The 16,061-nt window shown below is 38.5% G+C and overlaps 1 protein-coding gene across 2 annotated transcripts in view; it reads left to right on the top strand.

Annotated features, from left to right (window-relative positions):
• Positions 1-16,061, top strand: part of LOC142343208 (choline O-acetyltransferase-like) — a 154,507-nt gene that overhangs the window by 78,581 nt on the left and 59,865 nt on the right. Inside the window, exon 3 of one of the 2 annotated variants that reach the window (XM_075394951.1) lies at positions 625-825. The exons of the other annotated variant lie outside the window; for it this stretch is intronic. Within the exon in view, the coding sequence (XP_075251066.1) occupies positions 625-825 (201 nt within the window). The remainder of the gene's footprint in view (positions 1-624; positions 826-16,061) is intronic. 2 annotated transcript variants of the gene reach the window in all.

Here is a 16,061-nt window from a genome sequence, read left to right as displayed (position 1 = left end):
ACTCAAGCGCATAACTGATATTTCTGCGCTCGAAGTTACATATGTTCTTGGCGACTCTCAAGAACGCAGCATAGTGTAATCAGGGATGAGTTCGGGCGCTCGAAAGTCTGATTAGACAAAATTTCTATCTCTGTGACAGTCTGATCAGAGATGGTTTCCTTCTTGGACCTCAGACTGGGTCCAATTTGACAGTATTCTGATATACGCCCGCTCGGCTCTACCAGCGTCCTCCTTTTATGGAATAACAGAGTGTACTGCTTGCTTTTTCATCACTATTATTTTTACCCCCAATCATTTAACCCGAATTGACAGCATGCTCTATTTTTTCATTACCATTTGAAATCAGTGTTTCTATATCTATCAGAAATGATTTTACCCAGTTTTGACTTTCATTAAACCTATTTGAAGTGGTCTGATTGTCATTGTCGTTGAAATAAAATCAATTTGATCATATTGTAATACTATTACCGTAAGGTCAAATTTTTTATACACCATTGAAAGGGAATCAACCGTATGTATATTGTCAACTTGCCTGCTGATAATAAATAATCGTTAAGAGTATCAGATTTAGATTTCACTGAGCTGCATACCATAAACTAATTATCCCTATTCTCTCAATTTCAGGACTACAAATTGGGAATACAAAAACAACCTCTTCCACCCCTAGAAGAATGCATGAAAGAATTCCTGGAAAAGGCGCGTGTGGGAATGGCGGAGGAGGACTATGATAGATTGGAAACACTGGCTGAGGAGTTTTTGACTTCAGGAAGGGGCGCTAATCTTTACCAATGGTTCAAAGACGAGACTAGTCACCACACGAACTGGGTATACAAATGCAAAATCTTCGGGTCTTTCCCATTATAGCCCCCCCATGAAATTATAGCCCCTCCCCCCCCCCCCCGGATTATGGTATAGTTACCATGGTTGGGGGGGGGGGGGCTATAGGTTATCTGACCACCAAGCTGGGGGGGGGGGTGGGCTATAATGGGAAAGACCCTAAATCTTCAAACACCCATGCGCAAGTTATAAAATAACAGATCTCCGAAAGACCAGATTCTGGAGCGTCCAATTTTCCTCAGTGCCAGACTTAAAATTTCCAGCTAAGTTCGTTTTTCAAGTATAGGTTATATAACTCGGATGAAGTTACTGAAAAAACCTGGCATTAACCGAGAACCGCGCAGTGGTTTGAGATGCAAGCCAGAGTTTCGAAGTGACTTTAGCAGGAGTCATGTAACCTTGCTTGAAACACGCACCTTGCAAGTTTTCAAATCTGGCACTGATTATCGGAAAATCAGGCAGTCTAGATTCTGGCAGTGCAGAGATTTGCCACTTTTAAACCTTGCATTTGTGTGTTTCAAACAGGTTACGTTCTGACTTTCGCCTGGATACAATGAACGGCTCTCGAGGGATGCCAGAATTTTTCATCGATTTCATCAGTAACCATTTTAGAGTGAGGATTTTGCTCGAAGTTATAACGAAATTTGCTCTTAAAGCATAATTTTTCAGGAAATGTGGAGAGTCTAATCGGGTGTTTCATACTTCAGCTGAAAAATATTTATGAAAATTTAATTTTTTTTGCTAATGCAGTTCAGTTAACAAACTTATTTCAAGTCCGATAGCGCGCAAACTAGCAGCTGAATTTCTCTCAAAAATGTGACAATTGATTTAGACTGTTCCGGTTGGTTACGCACATTTTACTTCTTGCTCGAGCGTTTGTCTAAAAGTTTTGTCTCAATCGAGCATAATTTGAGCATAAAATACTTTGCTGCCACCTATTTTTTAAACCCTGAGGTGTTTATAAAAATTCGTGTCTTTCACAGACAAAGCAAAAACTGTCCGGCGGTCAGAGGCAATTTCACAACTAAATGGTCAAGAATGTAAGAACTTGTCACGACGCGAAGAAGAGTATTATAATTGTTTCAAACAAACGTATGTTGGTGTCGGCTTTGGTAAAATCAGTGCATTGGAATCTGAAACACGAAATTGAGGGCGAAATGTGCCAAAACAGCTCTGATCAATAGATTTGTGGAGCGGAGTCAAGAGAGATCTCTAGTACTCTTAATACCAACTTTTGAAAGAGGAAAAACGTAGACACAAAAAAAAAGTAATTCGAGGCCAACAAAAGATCTTTTCTATGGCGATGTTTTTTAAGCCCCGGATAACGTTTTTGTTTTAAAAAATGTTATCTATTATCATAAATCAATTCTCTAAGATTTAGTTTTAGATTTTAAGGTTGTTGAAGAGAAGCTGCGCATCACTCTCAGGCTGGAAATTCGCCCATAAAGCACCTGCAAATGTCAGTCGTTACTATCAGTCTAATTTCAGACAATTTTTAATTAATTTTTATCCAATTTTGCAGTTTTTTAGTATCTGCTGATATTTTCGTTTCAGTGGTTGTCCGTTTGTGTTCTGTACGTACCACTACTCAGCAGAAAAAATATCCATATTGATAAAATGCTGGTTAGTGGAATAATATGCCGTCCTAATATCATTTTTTTCAGTCAAATCCGTAGTTAGACCAAACATTTATTTAATTTGTAAGCGTGATTTATCTGCTCCAAAAATTCTGGAACTTTATTAAGCATAAGATCATTGCGGAGTACTTTTGATTATTCTCACTGTTTTGATCAAACTTAAGAATCTCTTATAACAATTCTTCATTCGTCATTTGTTCTGATATGTGAGTTTCTTGCTTAATTGTGTTTTTTATTTGATGCTAGAAATGAATAATACAATATAATTCGAGCGACAATATAATAAGTCAATAGTCACAAAAAACAGAACATATAGTTTAAATTTAAGTGCGTAAATGCAACCAATGATTTGTGGGATATGAAAATGGAAAAAAGGGCAGTTTCAAAAAATTATATATAATTTTTTATAAAACAGTTCAATACATACTTCATTTTGTTAGTCATTTTAGTGTTCAGCATCATGATTTCAATAAAGTTCGGTTTTTTGCTAGTGTTTTGACCATTAAACTTTTGTTGAGGACTGGGGTGCTAGAAAGAATGACGTAAGTGAACTAGTTCTCGTTCAGGTATTCTTGAGATTGTCGGAGATGATGTGAAGAACAAACAATTAAATGATATTTTTTCTTTTCCTAAATGTCCTCCATCAATTCCAAATGATCTCTTGGGATTTGTTTATAATACAAAATTTCTTAGAGCTTTCAGTAGGAGAAATCTATTTGAGTGTTGTTGGGGCCTATAGAATCTGAATATTTAGGGTGGAGGTTTTACCCTATTCACAATTCCACAATTGTTCCTAGAATCTATCTTAGAGAAAACTACTGGACTGGATACTAACTTCACAAAACCTACTACTCTTAACTAGACTGAAGGGTTATACCAGGCCCTCCGTTCAAGTCCTAAAGAAAGTATTTTCAGGCGCTATAGAACTGTAGTCAATTGCTAATAAAAATGTTATTAAAATATGTTGGTAATGCCTTTCTATGTTATATGATATTTTAGCTTCTAAGAAATGCTTTACAAAATGAAAGAAATTGGTGACTCTAAGATTGAGAATTATACCAGGTCCTCAATTCAGTTTCTAATTAATCGATCAACCAATATACTTAAAATAAATAGTAGATGACGTGAAGAGCTCGTCGGTGTTCACTCCACAACCCAACCAGACGAGTATTAACCAACTTGATAGAACGTTAAGATATTGCCCATCAGGTACTTCAGGTTACTGCAGACCTTTTTAATTGTCTACTTGGTTCACCATTCCATACTACATGGGTTAACTTAACTTGCCAAGTCTTCTACGAGCAGGCAGGCCTACCCTCAGAGTGGCTTCACTATGCGGTCTCCTGGAAGGAGCTTGGCCGATTAATACTCTGAGAAATCAATCGTCTTGATGTTGTCCTGGACTCGGTGCTGTCCTCCAGTCCGTTAACCTAACTTAACCTAATTATTGATTGGTTGATCCCTACTTTACTAGTCACCAAACTAATTTAAATCCAATAAATTGAAGCTAGATTGAGTATGATTTCAGATCCTTAGAGATGTATTGTGAAGTTACTAAAGTTGTACAAGTACGCTTTTGATTAACAGAAAACCGAAAGAAACGATTAAGTTTTACCCAGTCCTAATTACTAAAAGACTATGGTTCCTTCAAAAGAACTAGTTACAAATGACTATGAGTGCCACGTATCAAAGTGTTTAACAAATATCTACTAGATACCAGTTTAAACTCTACTAATTTATAAGAAAAGGTCCAAAAAGAGAAAGTAGTTGAAAATTTGCTAAGTTAAATTAACAAAAAGTATAATTACCAGGGTATACTAGTTTCAACAATTATTACAAGTTCAGTACCACGACAGAGATCTGTTAACTCACTCCGAAATTTCGATTATCACGACAATATAACTATTTTCAGACTGATTTTGGTTACAAAAATTGGCTAAAATTGAGCCGTATATATACTGCTAATCTAGGTTTGGTTATGATAGTTTAGTCCTATTTTTACCAAATGTTCCGAATCTTTGAGAGAAAAATACCTTTTTGGGAAAAGTTTTCAGAAGGTCATTCATGACTTTGATAACTTAGGCCCCTAATTTGGGTTTCTAATCCAATATTACGTGGGTGAGAATTTTGGTGTTCAATCCATGATATAATCTTTATCAGAATCAATATTTACTTATTCAACCATTCTCATCATTTTAAATTTCTTTACCATTATTATCTTTGTACAGTTTCAAATTTAGAATTCGCTTTTGTGTTGGGAATAATTCAAGGTCAGTATTAATTTGGTTCTTTTCCGAAAAAAGCTTAAGTTTAACTTTCCATTCCTACATCCCACCCATCCGGACTAAACTATTCTCCTGAATAGTACAATAAAGTGAAATTAGAGTATAAGTATATAAAAGCACCATCACCATATTTTGATACGACAGTTTTTTTTTCTTTTAAAAAGCGCTTGTCTCCTCATTTCGCATTCTCTCAACTAAGTTTAATCTCTCCTCAAATTGCATGTCAGTTCCGATATCTCGTTCATCATCGTTGGGCAAATTATGAATATGTTTCGTAGTGTTCTTGGACTGGTAACACTTCTTCCCTGTCCAGACAGCCAGAAGGACAAAAGCAAGACACCATAAAGAGAAACCAAGCAGACCAGCCAGCTCTTTAAAGGTATGCAGTGTTGACCCATGGCCAAAGGATTTGAAGTTGTTTTCGTCAGAAAGTTGTTGATGGATTTTTGTCTACCATCTCACTGACTAATTCAGGCGTGACATCAAGCGTAGGTACATCCTTGAGTGCCGATCTGATCCTATGCAAGATCAAGTTCCGACTCTCTTCTGTAGGCGTGACCGCTGGAAAGCTCGGGATGTCGAAAGCGGTATCCAGTAGTTCGGGAGTTGTGATTGTTGTTATAAGTCCACTGTGTTGAAGACAATATGCTGGATCGGGCAACATGACCAGTCCATTCTGCGGGTGAACCAGTTTTCCATTGCAGGGGGGATGCACTAGGCAACTTTTACAAGCTGGTACACGGTTTGAAAACTTTCTGCCCCCACTGTACGTTATGTTATAAAGAAATTGTTGATCGTCTGCCGCGTTGAGGAGGTACATAGAGTTCCCAAGGTAGATTGCTGTCGGTAAAATTGGCAATTCGGTTACTTCTTGTGTGCAAGTCTTCAAAGCAGCCACCTCGTGATTGTATAGGAGTGAAGTCAAGCAGAGTTGATCTTGCGCGCTCACTAACGCTACTGGCTTAGTGCAAAGTCTAAGCAATTGTGTCCCCCAACAAGACAGATATTCCTCACTCTTCATTTCGGCATAGCTTTCTTCTCGTCTTGATACGATCAAATAGCTCCTTTCTAATTTTAGAGTTGCGGCCGTTGTTGTGTTCTTGATTGGTTGCGGCAGAGGGATTGCTTTGTAGGCATCGTGGATTGGTTCACCACTGTACACTGGCACCTCCATTGTGATTAACAGTCCGTGTGGATTGGAAAAAACATTTCTCACTAAGGGCAGGCTGTAAAGTAAACTTGAGTGGTCGTATGGGATTGAACACTTTTTGTCTCCCAGCTTCAGAGTTGTAATTATTTTCCGTAAATCCTCGTAGGGTACTAGTGCGGTTGGCAGTGTTCCTTTGGATAGCGCTCCAATGCTTGTAATAAACATGTTTCTCTGTTCCGTCAAATATAGTGTTTGTACTTGCAACTCACTGTGCATAGCATTGAGAGTCCACGATACGTTGTTAATTGCACTTTGGGCGCAAAAGGCATACATAAAAACGTCAGACCTTCGATGATCACAGGCTTGGGCTTGTTGTATTTCTTCCATTGTTTTTTGAAGCATCTCCAGGTTTGTTTGCAGAATCTCAAAGTTATCCTTTGAATAGTTTAGCACTTTTCGTGTGTCTTCATGAAGCTTCAAACTACTGCTGGCCATGATCTGAATAGACTCTTTTTCTTCGTTGTGCAGGTGAACCATTCTTGATTCCAAATAGTGCAACCGTCCTTCCAGTTGTTCCATCTTTCGCTTGGAGCTTTCACACAGACCAAAAATTGAGAGTAGCCTGCAGCCTGCTTTTACCAGTAAGGGTTCCAAAGTTATCGCCGTCGCAGCTCCCATTGCAAACAGCAGTGGTGATCGTCTCTGTCGCTGAAGAGTGATAGTCTGGTTTACAAACGATGCTACTTCTTTGACAAGCTTTGTCCTTTCTTTCTCTGCTCTTTCGTATTCTGTCTGAATAGATGAGATTATTCCGTGAAAGTGGTGCTGTAATAGTGCGCTTATTTCTGGGTTGTTGCAAAACTGGGAGCTCTTCCATGTTTTCTGTTCCAATTGCTGAAGTTTTGAAGAGAATTTATAAATTGGTCGGAGATCCACGTTCAACAGCTTTGGAAGTGGGACTGCGATATCCACAGTCAGATATGAGTCAACCAATGAAACTGGAGTTTGAGGTTGGAAGAAAACATGTGCAATAGTTCGTGCACTCTCCGCTGTTTGCTGTCGTACCGCAAGTATTAATATAAATATCACAAAGTTGTACATCTAAACACTACTATGGTTAATTACTGCGCTAAACCTAGATAGCATTTTTTCTGTATTAGAAAGACTGCTACAGTCAACAAAAGTTCCCCCAAATTCCCTGAAATGTATTCGAGCTAATTAGTTCTTTTCATAATACCGGTGTTACATTAACTTGCAAGGTAGTTCTTTTTTTTTAATTTGGTGCTATTCAAATATGTTTTACGATTGCCACCGTCGTGAATAGAAATTTCGGCTCATCTTTTAATCTTTACATTTTTTTTGGCAATGCTATATAGAGAAACTTAATCAAGTTTCTTTTTTTAAAGACATATATAAATATATATATATATATATATATATATATATATATATATATATATATATATATAAATAAATATTATTTTTTTTTATTCGTCGTCGATTCCGAATCGTTTTGGGTATTTCACTGCGCGTCTTTCTCGAGTTTTAGCGATGGAGTTTACTGTTTCGTCGGTTTTGGTTCCCAAAAGTTCTGCAAATGCTTTTGTTTTGCACATTTCCCTTTTGGCGCTTGCAGGTGTTGACTGTATTTCACTGAGGTCCCTCAAGACATTTTTTGGCTTGTGTGGTCGTTGGGGCAGTGGTGTAGATTCAATCTCTTTGGCTGGTGTTACAAAAGGAGACTGGTTCTCTTGGGTTGTTGCTTGTTCCGGAGTGTTCGGTTCTGCTCCTATGTTAGTCTTAGTGGGCATTTTAGTTGAATGTTCTCGCTCTGCAAAGAGATCGTAGAAAAAATCTTCATCTTCGTCCATCCATTTGAAGGGACTCTCTTGTTTGGGTCGTTTTGATATAACTTCTGGAGTGAAAGTTTGATTGTTTACTCCAATCGGAACTTCCTGGTCATTTGTATTCTGGCGGCTGGGCCATTTCTCCTGATGTGATGATCTCGTTTCCATTCCGGGTAACTCGTCTTCCTCCTTCACAGGCTTCAATCGATTGTAGTGGACTATCTGCCATTTCTTTGCATTCGCATCCTTTGAAATTTTGTAATTGACCTCTGACGTCTTCTCAATGATGTTGTACGGTCCGTCCCATGGAAGGAAGAATTTTTTTGACTTCGCTTTGTGGGGTGCAAAAAGCCAGACTCTTTCTCCCGGCTTCAATTCCTCTCCAAAAACGTTTTTCTGATACATATCTTTCTGTCTTTCTTGCTTGTAACCAAGTGTCTCTCTAGCATTCATATGTGCTTCTCTGAATTGCTCGTTGAGCCATATTGCGAATTCGTATTTGGCAATTTCGTGACCAGGTGCTTTCGGGAGTAGCAAGTCAATCGGGTATTTGCATTCTTGTCCAAACACAAGGGAGAATGGAGTCTGTCCTGTTGTTTTGTGTACGGTCGTATTATAGAGGAAGTTGAGATAGGGAATCATTTTATCCCAGCTACTTGGATTGTTTGCGCAATATTTCGAAATAACATCCGCAACAACTCTGTTGTGACGTTCTACCATACCATTTCCCTGCGGGTGATATGGAGATGTTCTTGTCTTCTCTATTCCAAAAATTTTGCACACTTCCAGTAGCAGTTCGCTGCAGAAGTTTGATCCTTGATCGGTGTGTAGGCAATCAGGTGCTCCAAACGTCAAAACCCATTTCTCCACAATCGCTCTAGCAACATCTTTTGCCGTAGTTCTTTCTAAGGGAACGCAAACCACGTATTTTGTAAAATAGTCCGTCAACACGAGTATGTATTTTGCACCGCTTGTCTTCGCTCGGGTAACAGGACCTAGGATATCTGCTGCCACTTTGCTGAATCGGATCCCAACGTTGATGGTCTGGAGAGGGGCTATTCTTTTCTTTCCAGCGGTACTTCGTGCTTGACACAGGGTGCAGGTCTCACATTTTCGTTCAATGTCTTTTCTCATATTGGGCCACCAAAACCTTTGTCTTGCCCTGTCCAAGGTTTTTTGAAAAGCAAAATGGCCTCCACTGAGTTTCGAATCGTGAAGTTGTTCCAAAACTGTCTCTCTGAGTCCCTGCGGTACTACAAGTTGTTTGTGTGTTGTATTGCTTCCTTCTACATGCCACTTCCTGTACAGCACGCCATCATTCAGTTCCATCTGGTCCCAAAGGCCCCATATCGCTACTGCATCTTCTCCTTGTGCTATTGCGTTTGCCTTCTTGACTTTTAAGTCTCTCAGCGGATTTTGGTCTGGATGTTTCTCAGCGTTTGCCCATTGCAAGATGAAACGTAAGCAGGGATCGTTTCTTTGAGCCAGTCTAAGTGAGTTTACGTCTTCTTGAAATTGGATACTCATTGGTTCTTTCGTGTCCTCTGCTGTAACTAAGTTAATTCTTCCGAGGGCGTCTTCCAAAGAGTTAGCTGATGGGCAACTTCCAAACATATCCAGTCTCTCAGCTTCAGTTAGCTCCGGTGTGATGCTGCACTGTCTTGACAGTCCATCGGCATTCCCGTGCTTGTCTCCTGGTCTATGTACTACTTGAAAATCAAACTCTTGCAGTCTTTGTAGCATCCTGAATATCATCCCGTCATTGTTTTGTCTAAATAACCACTGTAGCGATGCATGATCTGTTCTGAGCACAAATTGAGTTCCCCAAATGTAAGGCTTGAACCATTTCATCGCCTGAATGACTACTAATGCTTCTCTTTTTGTTGTTGAGTAACGACATTCTGCTGGGGTCAAAACTCTGCTTGCGAAAGCCACTGGGTATTCTACTCCATCGACAATATTCGAGAGTACTGCCCCAAGACTGTTGTCACTTGCATCCGTGTCCACAATAAAAGGAGAGTTGTAGTCCGGATGCTTGAATACTGAGCTATCAATCAAAGCCGCTTTCAGTTTTTCGAACGCATTATGGCATTCAGGGTTCCAAGTGAAACGGCTGTTCTTTTTTGTTATCTGGTGAAGAGGTTTCGCTATCCCAGCGAAGTCTTTGATGAACCGTCTGTAGTAACTGCAAAATCCAATAAAAGACCTCACTTCGGTAACGTTTTCTAGTCGTTTCCAGTCCCGTACTGCAACGAGTTTGTTTTCATCCGGTGCAATTCCCTCTGGGCTCAGTTTGTATCCCAGATAGGTTACGGATTCTTGAACGAGGCGGCATTTCTTGGGTTTGAGTTTAAGATTGGCCTGGCGAAGAGCGTGAAAAACGAGGCGCATGTGTTTTTCGTGTTCCTCCACATTCCTACTAAACACCAAAACGTCGTCCAAGAAGATGAGGACGAACGAGAAGAGATATTCATTGAAGATGCTTGTCATAAGTCGCTGGAAGGTTCCCGGTGCATTGCAAAGTCCAAATGGAAGTCTGAGGTACTCATAGTGTCCACCATCGGGAGTGACGAACGCAGTTTTTGGTATAGCACTCTCAGATAATGGGACCTGCCAATATCCAGAGGCTAGGTCGAGGCTTGAGAAAATCGTTGCTCCGTGAAGATGATCCAGTATCTGGTCAATTCGCGGAAGGGGAAAAGCGTCTTTCTTTGTTACTTCGTTTAGTCGTCTGAAGTCTGTGCACATTCGATTGCTCCCATCCTTTTTGGTAACGAGAACGATTGGTGCACTGTACGGGCTGTTTGATGGTCGGATAATGTTTCGTGCCAACATGTCCTCAATCTCCTTCTTAACCACAGTGATCTTTCCAGGTGCAAGTCTATGGGGTGCAAGCTTGATGGGCAGCGTATCACCTGTGTCAATTTCATGCTGAACCAAGTGTGTCTGTCCAAGTTCGTTGTCGTTCATTGCAAACACATCTCTGAACTCTCGTAGCAGTGTTCTTCTGTCGTCAGTTTGTTGGTTCCTGTCTGGAATTGCTAAAGAACAAATCTGTTCAAACTCTTCATCGCATGATAGGGTTAGGTTTGTTTCTGCAGTTGCCCTGTGCTGTGTTTCTTCCGTTGTTTCAATTTGATCAAGACCAGATTCTGCTTCCGTCTCACAAAGATGTACGTGCCTGGGGACTTCAGGTTTATAGGCAAATTGCAAATTTACCACATTGCTTTCCTTCTCCATCATGAGCTGCTTAGAATCGAAGTCGATTGATACTTTATTCTCCTACATCACCTGGGTTCCAAGTATCAAAGGCACGTCTGTGTTTGGGGTCACCAGGAGATCGGCTTTCACTTTAACCCCGGTGTCGAACGTTATTTCGCCAGTAAAAACGCCAAGTATTTCGAAAGGATCATTGGTGGCCGAAAGAACTTGTTCTCGGAAAGGTCTTAGTTGGGAACGTTGTTCGTACTGTGAGTAAGCTTTTTCTGATAGAATGTTCACATTGCTCCCAGTATCCACTAACGCTTTGTGTTTATGTCCGTCAAGATCAACCATCACGTAGACTGTAGGTCCAAAGACTGCTTCGGCTTGAACTTTGTTGATATTGCTCACTTATTCTGGGTTGGCTCTCTGTAAAATGCTTTTTACGATTGGTTGTCTATTGGTGTCCAAGTTTGCGGGTAAACCAGGTTGTATTGTTCCTTTCTGTGGGCACTGATTGGACAAGTGCCCAAACTCGCGGCAATTATAGCACTGCATCGCAGACGTTATGGGTCGAAAGCCTTCCGGTCTTCCCGGACTTCTACTCTGAAATCTGGGTTGACTTGATTCGGATCATGTTTGGGTCTCAAGAATCCTCTCCATGATCTGTATATGTCGCTCTTGCTGCTCTAGCATCTTATTGAAGCTTCTGGTCTGAAACTCGATCATTTGATTGAAACCCGATGACAGACTGGTGTTGAGTGCTCTAAAGTCAGCTGCTACTGACTCATCATGATCCTGTTCACCCTTTGTCCATCTCACATGCGCGTTTCTTCGTCCTCGCAGTCGACTGGATTCCGCTTTACTGATGGCGTCTAGAGCAATAGCCCGTTGTGTAGCTGCATTGAAGCTTCCCGGTTCTTCCTTCAGGAGTGTGTATCTGATTTTGCTGTCCAACAGTCCGTCCACAAAGGCATCTTTGTTAGCTTCCTGTCGTCCCGCAACATCAAGATGAGCATTGGCTGCCTCTCCTAACTTACGAACTCGCCTTGAGAACTCTTGGATTGACTCTGATTCCAATTGTTGAAGATTTTTGAATTCGGTGCGTGCACTCCTTGCGTTGGGAAAGTCGCCGATTCTGTTGTTAAGAGCGTTCAGAACTCTCGCTATGGTCGGGGCTGGTTGTCCTTGCACTTGTTGAAAGTAATGATTGGGGAGATTGTAATACTCATCTAACGCATAACTGTTCAAACACGTGGGCAGGACCTCGCGTTGTCTCTGGTCATCCCAATTATTGGCGTTTGACATGGATTCGAAGTGTCGAACCCATCTTTCGAAACTCTCGAAGTCGCGGCTGGGGTATCGGAGGGGTGTGAGAAGGGGTGGTGCTACGACTATTTGCTGCTGATTGTTCGCCTGGTTCTGTTGTTGCTGTTGCTGGTTGTTTGGTGCGTTGTTCATTTTTGGTAATTGAAGTAATTTTCGATGCAAAACCAAATGACACAAAAAAAATATATAGATGAGTTTTACCTTTGGAACGTATTCCAAAGATCTACTTCATCGGTTCTCTAAAATTCTAAATTTATGTTTTTTTAAAAAATGCAAAACCGCCTTCTAATCAGAAGAATCCTTCTGCGGTCGCCAATATAGAATCTGAATATTTAGGGTGGAGGTTTTACCCTATTCACAATTCCACAATTGTTCCTAGAATCAATCTTAGAGAAAACTACTGGACTGGATACTAACTTCACAAAACCTACTACTCTTAACTAGACTGAAGGGTTATACCAGGCCCTCCGTTCAAGTCCTAAAGAAAGTATTTTCAGGCGCTATAGAACTGTAGTCAATTGCTAATAATAATGTTATTAAAATATGTTAGTAATGCCTTTCTATGTTATATGATATTTTAGCTTCTAAGAAATGCTTTACAAAATGAAAGAAATTGGTGACTCTAAGATTGAGAATTATACCAGGTCCTCAATTCAGTTTCTAATTAATCGATCAACCAATATACTTAAAATAAATAGTAGATGACGTGAAGAGCTCGTCGGTGTTCACTCAACAACCCAACCAGACGAGTATTAACCAACTTGATAGAACGTTAAGACATTGCCCATCAGGTACTTCAGGTTACTGCAGACCTTTTTAATTGTCTACTTGGTTCACCATTCCATACTACATGGGTTAACTTAACTTGCCAAGTCTTCTACGAGCAGGCAGGCCTACCCTCAGAGTGGCTTCACTATGCGGTCTCCTGGAAGGAGCTTGGCCGATTAATACTCTGAGAAATCAATCGTCTTGATGTTGTCCTGGACTCGGTGCTGTCCTCCAGTCCGTTAACCTAACTTAACCTAATTATTGATTGGTTGATCCCTACTTTACTAGTCACCAAACTAATTTAAATCCAATAAATTGAAGCTAGATTGAGTATGATTTCAGATCCTTAGAGATGTATTGTGAAGTTACTAAAGTTGTACAAGTACGCTTTTGATTAACAGAAAACCGAAAGAAACGATTAAGTTTTACCCAGTCCTAATTACTACAAGACTATGGTTCCTTCAAAACAACTAGTTACAAATGACTATGAGTGCCACGTATCAAAGTGTTTAACAAATATCTACTAGATACCAGTTTAAACTCTACTAATTTATAAGAAAAGGTCCAAAAGAGAAAGTAGTTGAAAATTTGCTAAGTTAAATTAACAAAAAGTATAATTACCAGGGTATACTAGTTTCAACAATTATTACAAGTTCAGTACCACGACAGAGATCTGTTAACTCACTCCGAAATTTCGATTATCACGACAATATAACTATTTTCAGACTGATTTTGGTTACAAAAATTGGCTAAAATTGAGCCGTATATATACTGCTAATCTATGTTTGGTTATGATAGTTTAGTCCTATTTTTACCAAATGTTCCGAATCTTTGAGAGAAAAATACCTTTTTGGGAAAAGTTTTCAGAAGGTCATTCATGACTTTGATAACTTAGGCCCCTAATTTGGGTTTCTAATCCAATATTACGTGGGTGAGAATTTTGGTGTTCAATCCATGATATAATCTTTATCAGAATCAATATTTACTTATTCAACCATTCTCATCATTTTAAATTTCTTTACCATTATTATCTTTGTACAGTTTCATATTTAGAATTCGCTTTTGTGTTGGGAATAATTCAAGGTCAGTATTAATTTGGTTCTTTTCCGAAAAAAGCTTAAGTTTAACTTTCCATTCCTACAGGGCCTAAGTCGAAGTCAGGTCCGTATCAAATCCGGTACAGCCTGGTAATTGATTTAAGTACAGCAATTAGTTTTTGTGTCTGATTTTTCGAAATTCGATACATCTGGTCAATCACTTCTTTTAAAATAATTTTGTTGTTCAGGATGGTAAGATGAGATAATTCACTGGTTTTACAAAAAAAAGTCGACAAAAAAACTGGCAGACGGATTGATTCGCCAAGTTAAGAAAATAATTATATTTGTCTGTTTTTGTTGCTGGCTGTCTTATACAGTTGAATTTCTATGAACTTCTAAATTTGTTCAATATTTGAGGAAAACTCCAAATGGATGATTTAAAAACATTTTGTTCAAGACATCAAGCAATTTTTTTGCTAACTACTATTCAAACTTTAGAGGGTTTTAATTGAATTTCCTCGTTTTCTTAGCAATAGCCAGAAAATTTCTCCACTTTTTTCTTAGGTTTATATACTTGATCTAGGTCTGTTTCTTGTTACAGAAGAATAGTTTATTGAACAATTTTGATACATTTCTTTAAAAAAAACAACTTTACTCAGCTTCAGCAGTCAGAGACTTTTTTATTTTCAATCTTTTGAAAGAAATTTTCCTCAATATTTCCCAAGAAGGTTTCTCTAATTATCTGTTTGTCAAGGCCACGATTTTAAACTAATTTTGGGGAAAAATTCAAACAATTAAAACAGGAAAGTAGAAAAACTAAATTTGCAAACCATTAGCGATAACTGCTCCCTTAAATTTTTAAATCTCAATTGTCGTTTAGTTTGCAAAATTTAAAAAAGTGTAAAGTTTTTAGCGTAAAATGTATCAAATTGCAGTACTTTAAAATTTTGCGATTAAATTAATGTTTAATATGTTCTGAGATAATATAATCTTTAACTTTTGCAGACTCCTGACGAATTGTTTGGAAATTTTGTACTAAAAAATTATTTTTTCTCATTTTAATTATTTTTGGCTGCCACGCTGTTTGCTACGTTTTTGGTATGTTTCCAAAAAATGCTACTGCCGTAAATTTTTTTAGTAGAAACTGAGTGAAAAAAAGCAAGAGCTAAGTGACTTTTCGTCAGGAGTTGCATGGCCCGCAAATACAATTTTAATACGTCAACTTAGACTTTCTTGCGTATTTGTTTATTATTGGTTACGCTGAAAAGAGACTCAAAAAAGGTGAGTTTTGTGTCAAAAATCTGGTTTGTATTCTATTTTCATTGGATATGATATCACAAACCATTTTTGGATTCCAAACGTTACCAATTGCATTGAGAAACTTGTGCAATTTATTTGACAGTAACAAATACTTCTGGGATGTAAAAGCTAGATTCTGATGTCAAAAATCAGTACAATACTCAAACTTCATTTAGTTAACACAACTTCTTATGATATTTGTCACACGACCCTTTCTGTTAACAAAAATTTAAAAAGAAAAAAGCATCACTTTTTAATTTTTTTGAAATTATAAAATAATTTAAACTTTTGCTAACAAATTTTTTGTTTGAATTATTTGCATGCAAATTATGACATAAAAACTCAATTTTTCAATCGGTCTTTCTCACACAAAATCCCATCAAAAGATCCCATAAAAAGGCAGTAAAAAAACTTTTGGGAGCAAAAAAACAGTAAATCAGTATCTCTTTCCTCCAAAAATAATTGTTACACAAATTTTTAGTTTGCCGAATTGTTAGCAAAAAATGCAAATTGACATTTTGTTTTTGTTGTTTTTATACTTTATAAACAAGATGACTGGATGAAAATAGCTTTAGCATGTTGTTTACGGTTCTCATTATTTTGAAACAAACTAATTTTTAAGATAAAAAAAATAGAGGAGATTCCTAACACACTTTCTCAGGTTTTTAACT

The sequence above is a fragment of the Convolutriloba macropyga genome, chromosome 7, assembly GCF_964194025.1.
Source record: "Convolutriloba macropyga chromosome 7, txConMacr16.3, whole genome shotgun sequence".
Taxonomy (NCBI): Eukaryota; Metazoa; Xenacoelomorpha; order Acoela; family Convolutidae; genus Convolutriloba; species Convolutriloba macropyga.
This window is presented reverse-complemented; position numbering and strand designations above follow the sequence as displayed.